This window comes from Micropterus salmoides, unplaced genomic scaffold (genome assembly GCF_014851395.1).
Source record: "Micropterus salmoides isolate LMB-PRFRI ecotype aquatic unplaced genomic scaffold, ASM1485139v1 Ms_hic_scaffold_17, whole genome shotgun sequence".
Taxonomy (NCBI): domain Eukaryota; kingdom Metazoa; phylum Chordata; class Actinopteri; order Centrarchiformes; family Centrarchidae; genus Micropterus; species Micropterus salmoides.
In genome coordinates this window covers 256,029-274,333 of record NW_024040817.1, presented here as the reverse complement: position 1 = coordinate 274,333, position 18,305 = coordinate 256,029, and the positions used below count along the sequence as shown (strand labels likewise).

Below are 18,305 nucleotides of genomic sequence, written 5' to 3'. Positions count from 1 at the left end.
GCAGAGACTGATACACTTCACTGAGGACACACACACACACAACACATACAAAATTTCATTAAGTGGACTGAAAATGTCACCATTGTTCCTTGTGCTTGGCCATGACCTTTGACCTTTATCTCATTCTGTCTGTTTTAAAACAGTTCCACACAGTTATATTTATCAGCTGTTTCAACTATATCCAGTTAAAAGGAAATATGAAGACAGATCAGCATCAGACACCTTCATGGTAAAAAAGGGTCCAAACAAAACTCCCTCAACTCTCAAAATATTATTTCAAATATAAAATGTTGTTGTTACGACCCGTGAGGTCTGTGGGTTGCGCTTGTGTTGCTGTGGGTGTCTTTGCCCTGAGCCTGCCCTGCGTAAATCCCGCAGCTGGAGCTGATCAGCGGCCATCAGTGGGTTACAAGCTGAGCCAGAGAAGCACTCTGACTCTCACTCTACCTTGGCTGCTCGCGTAAGAGTGTATGCCCAACGAAGGTTAAAATCAAGGGCAACTGGACTTGGTTGGAGATACTGGAAGACGTTTCGTCCCTCATCCAAAGGACTTCTTCAGTTCTGACTGACTGGCAGGGAAACTCAGCTATTTAACCTCAGTGGGTTTGTTGGCCCGGGTCATCGATACCGCTGGTTCGTTAGTGTTCCTCCCCTGTTCAATGACGGCTTCTCGTCATTGAACAGGGGAGGGGGTCTACGCCACCACTTATCTCCCACTTACAATGCTGTCCTTTCATCACTTCCCAGGAAACTCAACAAACGTAACCTATTGGCCTCAGGTGAAGATACCAACGATGGTCGTTCAGTCTTGGCCACAGGTAGTCTTAACGACTGTCATCACAGCAACAAGGAACACTGGAAGGAAGAGCTGATTGTGGTAACTGGAACGCACACACTACATACCTCATACTTTAATTATGTTAGTTCGAAATACCTCTTAATATGGTTTATTTTTGTTAAATAAACATATGTTGTTAACCGTTTACCATGGTGTGTCTCCCTTTTGTTGTGGCCTTCTGAGCCAGGTCATAACAACATGCTGATTTAAGATGAATAGACAAATATTGAGTGGTCTATTATTTTTTTCCTGAGCTGCATATGTATGTGTACGTGAGTGTGTGTATATGTGTGTATATGTTTTAGAATCTCAGTGCTGATACTGAAACTGTTCATGCCTTGTTCATGGGTCACAACCTCTACCAACTGTTACTTTCAAAATAACAGAAATGAAAACAAATAATTTGATGAACTGGTCTTTATTATGTAGAAATAATCAAAATTACATCACTTTATTCATGAAACATGTGATTAGAGATTGACTGAGTGAAATAAAGAGACGCAGACACAGAGAGAGTTACAGAGTTCAGAGAGCAGAGTAAAACCAGTAGCAGAGTCCCAGTGAGTCAGGTCAGGACTGGGAACACTGGTCTCTCCTCAGTGTCTCTGAGACCAGAGCCTGGGAGCCCTGGGTGGCCTCACAGGTCACAGAGCCCACCTTCCTCCACTGGTCTGCAGGGAGCCTCAGGGTGCTGCTCCAGCTGTAGCGGCCGTCCTTCTCCAGCACCCCGGGGCTCCTGCTCTCCTCCCAGCTGCTGCTGCTGCTGCTGCCGTCCACCTTCCAGGCCAGACTCCAGTCTGAGGGGAAGCCCTTGTTGGCCAGGCACATGAGCGTGGCCTTCCCCTGCTGCAGCTCCTCACTGGAGGGGGGCAGCACCGTCAGGGTGGGACGGACATCACCTAGGAGACACCAATCAGCTTAGAGGACACCTTTACTGTGTGAGAGCTGATTTTCTCCTTTAAGGAGTTTCTGTCAGATGGTTTTTCTGCTCCACCAGTCACTCACTCACACATTGTTTCACTTCCCTTTAAGAAGCCTCTCATGCAAATCAGCACAGAGAGAATCATCATACAGAATGACTTGAAATATATCAAACTAATTGACAATAATCAAATGTTTTTTATCCAGATTTCAATCATTGCGTGGAGAAAGTGAATTGTATTTAATCATCCATCCATCATCAACCGCTTATCCTGCGTACAGGGTCGCGGGGTTGTATTTAATCATAATTAAAGTTATTATTGTTATTATTTATCTGTTCTCCACTTCAAGTTGTTTGAATTTCAGTGTGAGTAATGTGTAAAGAAATGTGTAGTAAAGTTGCTGGTAAATGAGGAGAAATAAAACCCAATCACTGAAACAAACTAAATATATTTATCTCCATCAAACATTCAAAAGCTGAATTTAAAATATCAATAAAAGTCAACCACAGTGAAAAAAACACATTGAGCCTCACTACAAAAAACCCTCACTGTAGACTTTTTCAGGCAGAACTAAAGCTACAACCTCTCAAGATACAACTTAACCATTAAAGATGGAAATCATTTTCCCTTTTGCTAATATAATATATTCATTGCAATGAGTTGAGGGTTATTTTGGTGAAGGGAACTTTGTTTCCTAGTGCAAAATATTCGATTAAACATTATACATTAATATGGAAATTCAAAAGGTTTTTTGGCATGCTGAATATAAAAGAAAAAAACAACAACTTAAAAGTTTGTTAAATGTTTGACTTACTTCCAACATCCAGTCTGGTTCCTCCACCGAACGTTTCCCACAGTGATACAAACTCATTGAGCCGCCGTACAAAAACCTCTCACTGTAGAGAGACACGGCTCTCTGACTTTAGTTAGTTAGATATATTAATGTTAAATTCAATTTCTATATTTGTTCTTTGGCAATTTAGGCAGAAGATATTTTGAAACAAAATATATCTTGTAGCATGAAACCAAAATCATGTAAAAAAGATTTTAAACCATTTCAGATGAATACTCTGATAAATTGATTGATCCATTGATAAACTTCATCATCAGAGTAATCCAAGTCCCTGCTGGAGTCAGTCAGAGCATTTCCATAGAGAGCCACTTTGCATCAGCAGCACCATGCTCCAGTGCTCTGGGAGAGTTTATAGTCCTGAGAGTTGAACACTGGATGACTGACAGCTGTCCATCATGACAACAGAAGCCACAGAAATCCTCCTCATCAAAAACATGACTTTGATCTGCGTCCTCATCTGGACTCTCCTCTGCTGCTGCATCACAGGTAAAGTCCAGAGAATCAAACTCCTCTCCTCTATGAACATCCGTCCCTCTGAAATGAAGCCCACAAAACCATGACGCTGCTTTATGTTTTTGTCTCTGTATCCTCAGAGTCCAGAGGCCAGGTCACAGTGACTCAGCCTGGAGCAGTGAGCTCTGCTCTGGGAGGCTCCGTCTCCATCAGATGTACGACCAGTCAGGATGTTTATGGTTCTAACTGGTTACACTGGTACCAACAGAGAGATGGAGAAACTCCTAAACAGCTCATTTACACTGCTAGCACTCGAGAATCAGGGATTCCAGGTCGTTTTACAGGCAGTGGATCAAACTCTGACTTCACTCTGACCATCAGTGGAGTCCAGACTGAAGATGCAGCAGTTTACTACTGTCTGAGTGAACATAACATCAACAGTCAGTGGTTGTTCACACAGTGAAAAAGCGTCGTACAAAAACCTCCCTCAGTCAGACTGAACAGAAACTGAACTGACTGCTTCAGCTGGAGCTACTGCAGAGACTGATACACTTCACTGAGGACACACACACACACACACACACACACTGTACACACAAACTTTCATCAAGTAGATTGAACATTTCAACATGTTTGAACTAACCACCTATGAACTTGTATCACTACAAGTTAAAAATATCTTAGTGCAAATCAAATAAATTTCTCCATCACAGCTTCTCACCATTCATCCATATCTCATTATAATCCCATTGTCTTGTCTGGTTTGCCAATTAATAAAAAAGAGCCAAACTGGGACAGTTAATGAGAAAGGTATTGGTCGTCACCTTTGACCTCAGCCTCTCACTGGATCACAGCTTTTTCAGCTATTTCCAGTTAAAATAAAATATGAACACAGATCAGCACCAGAACCCGTCATAACCAAAGATGGCAGAGCAGGACAGAGAGGGCAGATGTAAAGGACATGTAGCACAGACTTACTGCTTCTGTTAAAATGGCTTCCTTTCACACCACCTCCTACCTGCTTTAGGATAACAGATAAACACTGTCTGGTTGTACTGACAAAACTATCAGATGTGTTCTGTACATGGCCCTTAATGCCTTTTTTTATTATCACCTGATCTTTTAAAATACTAGTTATCTGACCCTGTGGTAAACCCGGTCTCTAATGGAATGTGATTATTAAAAACAAAGACAGTAGTTATTCCTGTAATTGGACACCACTGATGAGATGAATAGGTCTTTATTTTTTTCTACATACACAGTTGTCATCACTTTCATTGGGCCTGTTATTTAAAACATTCCTGGGGTTAAAATCTCACAGTCATGTTGTATCACTTTATGCTGATTATTTCCTGCTCTGTATTTCTGTTGCTAAAAATAAGATTCCTGACATTCTTATATTTATTCAGAGAAATAAAACTTACCATCATTTCTGGCTACAAATTAGGTCTAAAAACATATAAATCTTCATTAAGAGGAATCTCCTGTGATACGAGATAAATGGCGGTTTTATATTAACATGCTTTATAGTTAGTGGTACCCCAGTAATTAAAGTATGAACAAGTGACATTAAAGAAAGACAGTCTTGCTATTATTGTGTCTTCATACCTTATTCAAATGACTGGTCCTATTATTAGATGCAAAAAAAAGAAAACCATGACATGTCAATCTTAATAAAAAATATAAATATAATCCACAAGGAAAGCAGTATTTGATGAGATTTTTTATTGTGTTGAACTATTAAAACCACTAATAATACAACAGGCAAGAACACTTAATGTTAAAACGTGTAAAGGGAAAAAGACAGAACCAGAGAGAGAGAGAGAGAGCAGATGTGAAGTTTTCATGAATTTGTGTAAAACTTTTTAGTCTCTGCTTTATTGATCAACAATAAAAAGCATAACAACACGCAGTAAATATTCAATAAATTACAAATAAGAGTTAAAGATTGCCAGATTTTGAGACATATGTAAAAGAAGTGTTTCTTTTATCATCTGCTGAGTTCAGTAACCTTGGCATAAGGCAGGCATCACTGCTGAACCATGGCAACAAACAGGTTTCACTACAAATTTAAAGAAGTTAAAATGACATTTTGTTCCTGTGATGCATTCATGTTTAAAGGTTCAGTGTATAAGTTTTAGTAGCATCTCGTGGTGAGGGTGGCGGTTTGCAACCAACGGCTCACTGTGCATTCACGTGCTCCTCGGATGGTCCCATTTCCCAAGTTGTGAAGTCGTTCTTCCGACTTCTGGTGTGTTCATGCGCTTTTATGTCAGAATGTGGAATCAACATGGACGCTACTACAAAGATGTGTTAGATTAGCATTATCAGAGCAATTTAATTTCTAAATCCAACAATAAAAAGGCTGTGAAAACTTTCAACACATGGTCCTCTTTTAATATGTATATATGATACAGACTACCCCTGGCAAAATTGTTATTATTTGTGTCTTCTTATATTTGTACACTGTTTTCTATACTTTTTTATCTCCCATTTACACTTTATTCTTCTTTTGCAATAAAGGAAAAGGAAAATAAATCCAATTATTTCAACACCACATGAATGCACCATCAGTCACCGCTCAGCCCTTCTTTTCCAAGCACGCAGGAGAAGCTACGGTGGCCAACACGTTAGGTCGGCTCTTGGGTTAAATAATATGTGTGGTCCTCCATTTGTCAAAATTTCACTTCTCTTCTAATAAACCATAAGACTACTACTGCTAAAATTACTACTACTACTACTAACGTTACTTGTTGTTGTTCTTCTTCTGCTTGTTTTTCAGATGTATTCAATGTAGTGACGAAACACAGTCTGTAGAGCAGTTTCTCTGTTTGGGCTACTGTAAAAACATGGCGACTTCCATGTAAGAGTACCCTCGGTGTAGATAGATAGAAATGGCTCATTCTAAGGTGATAAAAACATAACGGTTCATCATGTAAGGTCTTTATACACTACTGAAAACATAGTTATGGATATTATATTGCATTTCTGTCAAAAGATCCTCCTAAATATTGTACACTGAACTTTTAATAAGCAAATGACACATGTAAGGTTGAAAGAATACATTTTACAATAATCTTCACATAGATCAATTAAAACATATGAAAAATACTTTTTTTGTCAGACCGAAAACATGATATCTTGAAACTGCTGAAATTTAATTCTTGTGATACAAAACTGGTTAACTGAAGAAGATTTTAATCTGTTGGAGGACATAATGTAGCGCATTCAAGAATCATTGCAACAGCTAAAATACAGCAATGTCTACAGTTATGAAATAAAATTAACTTTGGTTATTAAAAGAGTCAAATTTACTTACAGTTAACATCCAGTTTGGGTTCACTGACAGCAAATGAAGTGTTGCAAATGAAGCATTAAAATTCACACAGCACAGCAGGTGACTGACAGTTCTTTGTAACCTCTACCTGTTACCTGTTCTGGTACTGACACAGCATTAGAATTGGAATATGCAATAACTCCATTAGAAAAAACAGAAGCAGTCATCTTACAAATTTTTATACAGAGCAGTAACAATGGTACTAAAAAGATCATTTGTACTGGTATAAGTTGGTTTGTTATGTATATGATGACTATATTTCACATACAAGTCCCTGTTGAAGTCAGTCAGAGCATTTCCATAGAGAGCCACTTTGCATCAGCAGCACCATGCTCCAGTGCTCTGGGAGAGTTTATAGTCCTGAGAGTTGAACACTGGATGACTGACAGCTGTCCTTCATGACAACAGAAGCCACAGAAATCCTCCTCATCAAAAACATGACTTTGATCTGCGTCCTCATCTGGACTCTCCTCTGCTGCTGGTTCACAGGTAAAGTCCAGAGAATCAAACTCCTCTCCTCTATGAACATCCGTCCCTCTGAAATGAAGCCCACAAAACCATGACGCTGCTTTATGTTTTTGTCTCTGTATCCTCAGAGTCCACACTGTACACACACCCTTTCATCAAATAGATTGAACATTTCAACATGTTTGAACTAACCACCCATGAAAATTTATCACTACACGTTCAATGATTAAAAATATCTTACAACTTATCAATACTTATCAAAAAAATTTCTCTATCACAGCTTCTCACCATTCATCCATATCTCATTATAATTCCATTTTCTTGTCTGGTTTGCCAATTAATAAAAAAGAGCCAAACTGCAACAGTGAATGAGAAAGGTATCGGTCATGTGGATAATAATAATAATAATAATAATAATCCTTATTTGTCACTTTTCAAAACAAGTTACAAAGTGCTTTAACAAGTGTAAAGAATAATACAAAAAAACAAGATAAGAGCATGAAAACTTTGAAAAGACTAAAATACCGATTAAGATGAAATTAGTAAAATACAATAAAATAAAAGGGATAAAATAAAGTCAAATAAGATCGGGAAAGGCTCTCCTATAAAAGTATGTTTTAAGAAGGGACTTAAAAGAGTTCACTGACTCAGCCGACCTGATTTCCTCGGGCAGGCTGTTCCAGAGCCTCGGGACCCTGACAGCAAACGCTCTGTCCCCTTTAGTTTTCAGTCGAGACTCTGGAACAGACAACAGACCTCTGCCCGAGGATCTCAAGGTACGTGCTGGTGCGTATGGGACTAAAAGGTCAGAAATATAACAAGGCGAGAGGCCATGAAGAGCTTTAAAAGTGATCAATAGAATTTTAAAGTCAATTCTAAAACATACTGGGAGCCAGTGTAATGAAGCTGAAATAGGAGTAATGTGGTCATATTTCTTTGTTCTGGTTAAAAGCCTGGCAGCTGAGTTCTGGACAGTCTTGAGTCGATCAATAGATTTTTGGGTTAAACAGGTGAAAAGACTGTTGCAATAATCCAGGCGTGATGAGATAAAGGCGTGTAAAATGGTCTCGGTGTCCTTAAAAGTTAACATAGATCGAATTTTAGCTATATTTCTAAGTTGATAAAAACATGATTGAACAAGCTTTGTGGTGTGCTGCTCGAAATTTAAATTACTATCAAACCAAACACAAAGGTTCTTTGCCACAGGCTTAATGTGATTTACTAGGGAACCAGCAGATGGCAGTATTTGATTTGCCATCTGCTGAGACCCGATGACCAGGATTTCTGTTTTGTCTGAGTTCAGCTGGAGGAAATTATTTAACATCCATTTTTTAACTTCACAAAGGCAGTTGTTTTTTTTTTTTTAAACCTGTCCTGCCCAGCAGCCTGGTATAGAGTATAATGACCTGGATACCATATTGTGCCAGACAGATTTTACTTTAACAAGAGAGTATTAAAATACTCCTTTGTCTGTTTTATTATTTATTTAATTATGTATTGATTTGTCACCGGGCCGGACAGGGGGGCAGACACGGGGATGGGGGGGCACAAACAGACAGCACAGAGAAAGGACAACACCTGCAAGAGAAGGGGGAAAGGGGGATGGAGGGTGGGGACAACAGGGAAAAGCTGTGGGAAACACCAATTGCAGAAAGCAACGAAACCTGCAAGAGAACAGAGAGGGGGGCTTGGGGAGGAGAAAAACAACAACAAACAAACACAAACAAAAAAAACAATAAAAATAATAATAATAGTAAAAGAAAACCAGCCGAACAGCAGCAATAAACAGCTGACATATTAATGACATATTAAGACAACTAAGAGAACAATGAAAACAAGAAACAGTCACACACACTAAATAAGCAACACAACACAGCCACGAGAGCTGGAATAATAATTAATTTAAATAAGTAACTGAAAGAAAGGCATCAGGAATAATTCTACCAGGGACAACCTAAGTTTGTTTGTGTCTGTGTGTGTCTGTGTGCGTGTGGGTGAATGTGTCTGTATGTGTGTGTATGTACATGTGTGTGCGCATAAGCCTGTTAAAGAATGTAGTTGTTAGAGAGAGTGGGACGCCACGACTGTAACAGGCAGGCAAGAACCCCAGTAGCCAATAGGGGTGGAAGAAAGAAAAAGAATAAATCAAATCAAAAAAAACAAAGACTCCCAGATGCACCGCGATGCAAACGCAGAAGACCCCGACCCAAATGCCAGTTGACAACGTAATGCCGACGGAACGCAAAAGAGGAAGAGCAGCGCCCGGACCGACCGCGGCGCAGACACAACATAGACCAGTGGCCTCCCCCATCCAGCACCCCACCGCCGCGCAGCAAACAACCACAATGCCCAAATGCCACGCAATCATCAACACCAATGCACAAGTGACGAGCCCAACGCGCACACTGCGCGAGCACGGCGACACCCATGCCCAGCAGCCCCCCGCGAATCCCGCGTGCGAGGTCGGGCAAATGAGAGAGAGCAAACGGAACAACACGACAGCGAAAGCCAGCGGAGAGAGACACCAGCAGCAAGTCCCAGCCCGGCAGCAAACGCGCCGCACAGGTCACCGTGCACCCGCCAATAAAAGTCCACCGTCCCCCCAACCGCCGGAAAAAACTAAGGCCGCCGGCGCCAGCCGACATCCCCCATGCCCAGCGCCCCCCCGGCCGCCATGCAACACCAGCCAAACCAGCAACGAGGCAAAATCAACTAGCTCAGCTGCATGCCACCAACAACCCACCCATCCATCAAGGGCCGAGAACTCCAGGCACAAACCCAGAACAAACCGGAGCACAGCCCTGCCCCGCACCCACACTGCACATCCCGAAAACTAACTATATACCTCAGTATCCAGAGGGGTCCAACAACTGGCCGACAGAGAAATGGGCAAGCACGGATCCGAGGCCAACGAAGCAAAACAGGAACGCAAACAGGTCCCTCCAAGCCAACGAGGAGATGCCTCCCCCGGACTCCAACGCACAAACTAAACGCCCAGCAGCCATCCAGAGACCCTGCCCAGGGAAAAAGTATAATACATCAAGATGCATCGATAATCGCCCCACAATCCCACCGCAGACCCCCACCCCCAGAAGCCAGGACACCCTGCGACCCCCCAAAGCGCAAAGGACCCCAGACCGCATGTCCAGGGGAAGCTGTACCCCGCCCCAAGGAAGAACAGCAGAAAGCCGTGCCGGGAAGCTCGCTACCGCCAGGGAGCGATAACGCGGGAGAACCAGGCCAACGGTCCCCCAGCCCAGCCAGAGGCATCCCTCCCTACAGTGCAGCCAGTGACAGCAGCCCCCGAGGCCGATCTCATCCCCGGACAGGGGCCCAGCCCCCCCAGTCAAGCACCCCCAAGGAGGAGCACCAAAACCTACCCCGACAGCACCGGTCATGCGCCCCAGAGACTCCCGAATGCCCCCACCGTGAGAGAGCTGGCAGGGGGAAGCAGCGGGAGCCTCACCTCTGCCGAAGAGGGCCCAGGCGAGGAGAGGAGACAACGGGCCCCCAGGCCCAGGGACACACCACCCGCCCAGAAATGAGCAAAGGCCACAAGCCCGAGTCCGCAGAACCCTAGGCCAAGGGCGGGCCCCCACGCCAGGGGAGCCCCGACCCCCCCCAGCCCACCCCAGATCAGGCAAGGCCGCCACCAACCCCACAGCACCCCCAACGCCCGGGGCTCCAGGGGTAGGACACGAGGCCAATGAGAATCTCTCCCACTCCTTCAACCCCTCTGCCTGCCTCTGTAAATGTATTGTTTTGTGTTGGATGCATGTCATGGATTGTGAAGTGTTGTATGGTGGAGTGAAGATAAGGTGTGTGGTAACTAAGGTGCAACTAAAATTGGAGGGTAGTTGTGACACAGGCACCCCACAACTGTCAGGTAGTGGAGCCTCCCATCGTGCCCCTCCCACCCCCCAAGCCCTCTGTGTCTAATGTGTAATTAAAATTGAGGGGCAGGCAGTGAGGGAGGAAGAAGTGCGAGGCCGCAATAAAGCAGCCCCACCCCCCAAACGCCCTGCAGGCTGCCCGTCCCCCAGGATCCTAAGGGTGTATGTTGTGAGACATGACCAAAGGGGAAAGGTGAAGGAGGTCATAGGGAGGCTAGAAGACCAGATTCCTGACTGGCCCCATCATTTATTCAGTCCCGTCCCCCACCCCCCTAAGCAGGAGGACGCCAGGTCCCTCCAGCCCAGGGCTTATAGCAAGAGCCCCTCTAGCACCGGTAGCACCCCAGAGTCAGTGACAACCCCGCCCATCCCCAGGACGGGCCCAGGGGGGCCCAGCCCCCCCAGCGCGCAGACCCGCCCCAGACCCAGAGGCTCCAAAGCCCCGTGCCCCAGACCCCCACACACTCCAGAGGCAGGTCAGTGCAGCCCCAACCCAAAGTCCAACAATCCCCCGTCCTCGCCGGGGCCCCTCCGGCAGCCCCACTGCTAACCCCTCACCTCACCGCTCCCCCACAATCAGCAGTACTCCGAGCACCACCAGCCCCCAAGGGAGCAGGTCCGGGGCAGCAAGGACCCCACCCAAGGACAGAACGGCCCAACAGCCCAGATCCGAAGGTCGGCCCACACCCAGGAGGCAATGCCACTCAGGCCAGGTCAGGCCAGAAGACCCCCACCCCCGCTCCCTTCCCTCCCTAGCAGCGAAGCATCCCACACACAAACCCCCACCGTCCCCAAAGAAAAGAGACAGCAATCACCCCGCGACAGCAGCAACAGCCCCTCAGCCCTAGGGAGTCAGCAGATGCAAATAGCCCCTAGGACTCAACACGACCACACTCCAGAGGGCCGCGACGCGACTGCAAGCAACCATCGACACACCCCAAAGCACAATCCCTCCATACACAGGATCCCGGCACAACCACCAAGCATCCAGTCCGGGCACTAAAATCCAGAGGAGACACCCCCCAACCAGCTCAAAAAGGACCAGCCCGCACCCCCAACCCACCCCGTCAACCCCTTCTTCCCGGTCCCCCACCCCTCCAACAACCAGTCGCCAGACCCCTCAGAGAACCGAAATGCAATTATCAGGATGCACAGCATGCACACAGGACAGAGCCGCACACCAGCCCAGTCCCGGCCCGCACCCGATGCCCCCAACCCCCGACAAGCACGCAAGCCAATAATGACCTACAGATGAGCCAATCAACACTACCCCGCTACCAATCTAACTAGCGGCACACAACAGCCAAGTAATGCGCTGCGCAGGAGAGATGCCAGCCGGCGCAAACCGCCCCCATCCCCCCCGCAGCCAGAGAGACCACAGACCCCACCCACGGCTACACCGTGACCCACGCCGCACGTTCACCACCAGACCGAAACCCACCACAAGCATCCCCCCCCACCAACCTCCACCGCCATGCCCGCCGCCCGCCCCCTCCCCCAACCCGGACCCACACACAGGACACACAGGGAGGCAGCCAAGCACCGAGCACCACCACATCCGCACAGCGCGCGAGTCAAAATCACCACCCGCGCACCGATACCAACAACCTCGCGACACCTAAGCAGAGTGGCTACCCACCCCGCAGCAGCGGCACGCCGAATACAGGGCAAACACCGGTCCCCCCGTCAAGCCCGCGCCCTAGGCAACCCGAGCGCCCCCCCCCCCGCCAACACCATGCCATCAACCAACATTTAAAATTAGAAAAAGTCCCCCACGCCCGCACCGCAATGCATCTAAGAATCAACCCACCCCCAGACACACCTACCAGCCGTACGGGACCCTGACCAGCAAGGCAGTACACACCCACCCCAATTAAGTGATAAAGTTGATCAAGGGGGACCAGAGAGATTGGAATTGTGTCAATTTGTTTTTTTTTACAGCAGACATTTTCTCCATGCTAATGTGATCTATAAGGTGATTCCGATATTGGGTGATACTTATATTCTTTTTGGCCTTCCAGTTCATGAGGATAGTTTTCTTGGCGATGCATAAGGCAGTGAGAAGCATGTATGATGTGTCAACCTCTATACTAATGTCACTTAGGTCCCCCAGCACGCAGAGTGATGGGGAAACTGGGACGGGGTAACTTAGCCATATCGATAGGTCTTCACATATCTTCTGCCAGAACTTTTGAACAGGTGTACATTGCCACATAGCATGCATGTAACTATCAGATATGTTACCTGAGCAGTTCCGGCAGATGTTTGACTGCATAAGACCCATTCTGAACATCCTTTGTCCAGTATAGTGTGTTCTATGGAGAGTTTTATACTGTATAAGTTGTAGATTGGGATTTGTAGTCATTCTAAAGGTATTTAAACATATCTGCATCCAAAAGTTTTGGTCTGGACTAATGGATAGATCTGTTTCCCATTTTAAGAATGGGAGAGAGATTGAACTATCTGTTTTTAACAGTAACATGTATACTTTTGATAACAGTTTTGGAGGCGAGAGTTTAAGAAAGTCTGTTATCATTGGAGGTAAATCTAAGTCCATTATTTTATCCTTAAATCTAGCCTGAATTATGGATTTAAACTGTTGAAATTCCAGAAATCTATTATGGCTAATTCCATATTGTGCCACTAGATCCTGGAATGGAATAAAGTTACTGCCTTGCATTACATGCTCTAGATGTCTTATCCCTTTGTCATACCACAGTGGGGAATTTAGTGTTTTCTTATTTTGCAGGATGTCAGGATTATTCCAGATTGGGGTAAATCTGCATGGGATAGGTGAAGACCCAGATATTTTGAGAAGTTCCCACCAAGCTGCCAAGGAAGTGCTTATGTTAATGCTTTTAAAGCAGGTATGACGTTTGATGCTGGAACTGATGAATGGCATATCGGAAATTTTAATTTCATTACAGAAGGTTTGTTCTATGTCCATCCATGAGTGGTCCAGGGGGCTCTGATTGATCCATTTTGAGATATATTGTAGTCTATTAGACAGGAAGTAATGATAAAAATTTGGCAGTTCTAAACCACCACAGTCTTTTGCTTTTTGCATAGTTTTTAGACTGATTCGTGGGGGTTTATTTTTCCACAAAAATTTTGAGATGTTTGAGTCCAGTGATTTAAACCAGACAGCAGAGGGTTTGGTGGGTAACATTGAAAACAGATAATTGATTTTAGGTAGGACCATCATTTTTATGGTGGAGACTCTTCCCATGAGTGATATAGGTAATGATGTCCACCGTACAAGGTCATCCTCTATAGATTTAAGTAAAGGCGTGTAGTTTAGCCATGTCAGTTCTGACAGCCTGGAGGAAATATTGACACCCAGATATTTAATATTCCCAGACTTTAGCGGTGTGGTAGATATACTCTGGAAATCACACTTTACAGGTAAAACTATGGATTTACTCCAGTTAATGGAGTAGTCTGAGATGGATGAGAATTTATCTATAAGTGTGATTGTCTCAGAAAGAGAAGTTTGTGAGTTTAGGAGGAAAAGTAATACATCATCTGCATAAAGGCTTATCTTATGGTGTATATTTTCTGTTTGAATTCCTTTAATATTATTATTTTGTCTGATCGCAGCTGCTAGTGGTTCTATAAAAATAGCAAATAGCGAGGGAGAGAGTGGGCAACCCTGCCTGGTACCCCTCTGGAGACTAAAGCATGGAGAAGTATGATCATTTGTTTTGACAGAAGCTCTTGGGGAACTGTATAAGATTTTAATCCAATCTATGAAAGAGTTTCCAAATCCAAATTTATATAAAGTAGCGAATAGAAATTTCCAATTTACTCTGTCAAATGCTTTCTCTGCATCTAAAGAAACAACTATAGTTTCCAGGTTATGAATAGTGGCATAGTCTATTACGTTAAGTAGCCTGCGTGTATTGTTGGTGGAGTGCCTACCCTTAATAAATCCTGTTTGGTCAGAGTGTATTATACCAGGAGTGACCTTCTCTAGCCTTCTTGCTAGGGTTTTGCAGATGATTTTAAGATCTGCGTTAATAAGTGATATTGGGCGATAACTGGACGGGAGTGTGGGGTCTTTGTCTGGTTTAAGGAGCAGGCTGATATTAGCAGAATTCATTGTTGGAGGCAACATGCAAGTACCCCTAATTTGCATAACCATCCTATAGAATGTGGGCGCAAGTATTTCCCAGAATTCCTTATAGAGTTCAGCGGGAAAACCATCTGGCCCAGGGGCTTTATTATTCGGCATATGTAAGAGAGCTTCCTGGAGTTCAGCCATTGAAACAGGTGAATCCAGAGCCCTGATCTGTTCATCATCTAACCTTGGCAAATCTATATTGTTCAGAAATGCATCGATGTTAGAGCTAGATGGGTCAATTTGTGATGTATATAAGTTTTTATAATAATCTCTGAATGCATTGTTGATTTCTTCTGGGTTATAAGTCAGATTCCCAGCTGAGTCCTTTAAGGAAGAAATAGTTATTTTTTCTTTATTCAATTTCAATTGGCTGGCTAAGAATCTGCCGGATCTATTGCCATGTTCAAAGTTCTCCAAGCGTAGTCTTTGCAACTGAAATTGGGTCTTTTTATTAATAATTTCATTTAATTCAAGTTTTGATTTTCTCAGATCATTCAGCATGTGTTCCTGTGGGGAGGCAGCAAGGGTAGTTTCTAATGTTTTTATTTTTTGTTCTAGCTGTAATTCACAAGATCTCTCTTTCTTTTTTTGTATGATGAATAGGAGATTATTTTACCTCTCATGACTGCTTTTGCTGCCTCCCAAAGAAGACATGGCGAGGTTCCTGGCAGGTCATTAGTTTCCATATATATTGCCCACTCCTTTTTGAAGTAATTTATAAAATCTAGGTCTTTAAGCAATGATGCGTTAAATCTCCAACTTCTAGTTGGCTGTGTGACCCTTTTTTTAGTAAGAGTGATAGAAACCGGTGCATGATCACTGATAGTGATAGGGTGAATCTGAGTGTTGGAAATGTCTGTCATAATTGAGCTGCTAACCAAAAAATAGTCAAGGCGAGAAAATGAGTGGTGGACTGGTGAAAAGAAGGTATATTCTCTAAGAGTGGGGTGGTGAGAACGCCAAACATCACAAAGACCAAAATCGCTCATGTATTGTTTAAGGATGTCTGTTGATTTCCAAATACGGTGACCACCTGCCGTACTGAGCCTGTCAACTGCTGGATTACATACCATGTTGAAGTCCCCTCCTAATATAAGAGCTGTGTCTGAGTGAGCAGAGAGTGAGTTGAAGAAAGCATGAAAAAAGGAGGGGTCGTCAACATTTGGGCCATAGATGTTAGCAATGCATAAAGGAGTATTTTGAATCGAAATGTTAACAATAATGAATCGACCCTCTGGATCAATAGTAGTGTTATTATGATTGAAGTGTGTTTTTCTATTTATCATAATGGTGACACCCCTTTGTTTTGAGTTATAACAGGCTGAGTACGAGTGAGGAAACTGTGGTGAGGTTAGTTTATCTGCTGTCTTGGGTAAATGAGTCTCCTGTAGTAGGACAATGTCTGCTTGCAGATTATTTAGATGGTTAAAAATTTTTAATCTCTTTTCCCTTGAACCAACTCCGCGTACATTCCAAGAGGTGATTATAAGTGAGGTCATCATTCAACTAAGGGATGTGGTGATGGCTAGTGTGTGCAGTGTGCGTGTTGTATCATTGTGTGTGTTGTATGCGCCTGTATGTGTGTGTCTATGTGTTCATGTTGTATGCGCCTGCGTGTGTGTGCTAGCGGTGTGCCCGACTGTTTGTGAATTAAACAGTATGAAAATTGCGCAGCTGATCGATGTGTAAACGGCGGAGGAAGAGCAACATTAACAAAAGAAAGAAACAGTGAAACAAAAACAGGGGAAAATACACAAAACATTATCGGACAGACTAGTCAGATAACCACAGTATAGGCTGTTGAGACGTGCACTGTATTTTATAACTATTAACTTGCCATATGTCACGGAGTAATTAACTGATAGGGGAAAAAATGATCGCATAGTGATACAGTTCACCTGTTGCTGGACTTGGTTCTTAGTAGAGCCAAGGAGTGGTGTCTCGGTCGCGGTACAGCTGGCCATCGACGTAAAGTTTATCCACGCGATGACAGCCCGTGATCCTTCTCCAATAAGCTTCTTTCTTATCGGGAACAGGACTCGGCGTCGGTCCAGGATCTCCCGGGGAAACTGGTCGTTAACGCTGAAGTTGGTCCCTCTCAGCTCCCTGCCGCGGCCTTTAACCAGTTCCTTCTGCTTGAAGTGTTCAAACTTCGCGACGATGGGCCTGGGCCTCTGGTTCTCCTGTCGCCGTCCTCCCAGGCGGTGCACCCGGTGGAAGCTGATGTTCTTTACGGTCTCGGCCGGGAGCTTCAGTTGATTTTGGATGAAGCTTTTAACGGTCTCCTCTGGGGTTTCATCCGCCTGCTCCGGGATACCCGAAATGACCAGATTATCCCGCATACTACGAGCCTGGAGATCGATGATTGCTTCTCTAATGTTTTTATTGTCTGCCGAGAGCCGCGTCATTCCCTCCGTGAGGGATTTAACCGAACCTTTGAGGACCTTGTTTTCTGCCGCGAGCTCAACCACCTGTTTCTGGCTGAACTCCAGGGATTCCCGCAGAGCCTGAAACTCTTTGTGAAGTACTTCCACAAGAGATAATCGGGCATCAAAGCTGGACAATTTCTTGTCTATTGAATCCAGAATCTCTGTAAAATCTGCACCTTGCGAGGAGACTGCTCCAGGTGAGTCTTCAGTGCGGTTTCTTTTTGATTTCCCCATGACCACTCGATGAAAACACTGGTCAATATAAACTTCAAGGTCCTCCAAACACTCGTCCTCGAGGTCCTCCAGTGCGATTTGACTGCTTTATTTGTTAATTCGCTTAAAATTGGATTGTTTGTTTAATGAATTGTTTGTTTAGCTGCGCGCTGCCATGTTTGAATTGCACCAAGTCTCACGAGATTACACAAACGCTCACCGTGTCATCTCCTCGCCGTGTCCTATGTCAAATGTCTCACTTCTCAAATGTCTCACAAAGGCAGTTGTTAAGTGAACTCGCCGTGTCCTATGTCAAATGTCTCACTTCTCAAATGTCTCACAAAGGCAGTTGTTAAGTGAACTCAGCATTCCAGGGTCTGTGGATCTGACGGGCAAGTATATTTGTGTGTCATCAGCATAAATATGAAAAGAAATGCCATGTTTATGGATAATATGTCCAAGGGGAAGCAGATACAAGGAAAACAAAATGTGTCCTAAGACCGACCCCTGAGGCACACCATATTAACTGGACAGAACAAGGAGACATAGTTGTTTACAGACACGCAAAACTTCCTATTGACTGAGCACATGCCTTCATCAGCAGACATTAAAAGGTCATTGGTGACTTTAAGCAGGGCAGTCTCAGTGCTGTGGTACTTCCTAAAACCAGACTGAAACTTTTCAAATAATTTGTTATTTTCCAGTACAGTGCGCAGCTGTTTGGACACAATTCTTTCTAGAATCTTTGCAATAAAAGGCAGTTTTGAAATTGGTC

General features: G+C 44.2%; 1 gene segment (V, D, J or C); it reads right to left on the bottom strand.

Annotated features, from left to right (window-relative positions):
• Positions 1 to 1,240: 1,240 nt before the first annotated feature.
• On the bottom strand, positions 1,241 to 17,230 carry LOC119907622. The segment is given in 3 exon segments: positions 1,241 to 1,737; positions 2,576 to 2,627; positions 17,099 to 17,230. Coding segments are annotated over 3 exon segments (513 nt in total).
• Between the last annotated feature and the right edge of the window lie 1,075 nt (positions 17,231 to 18,305).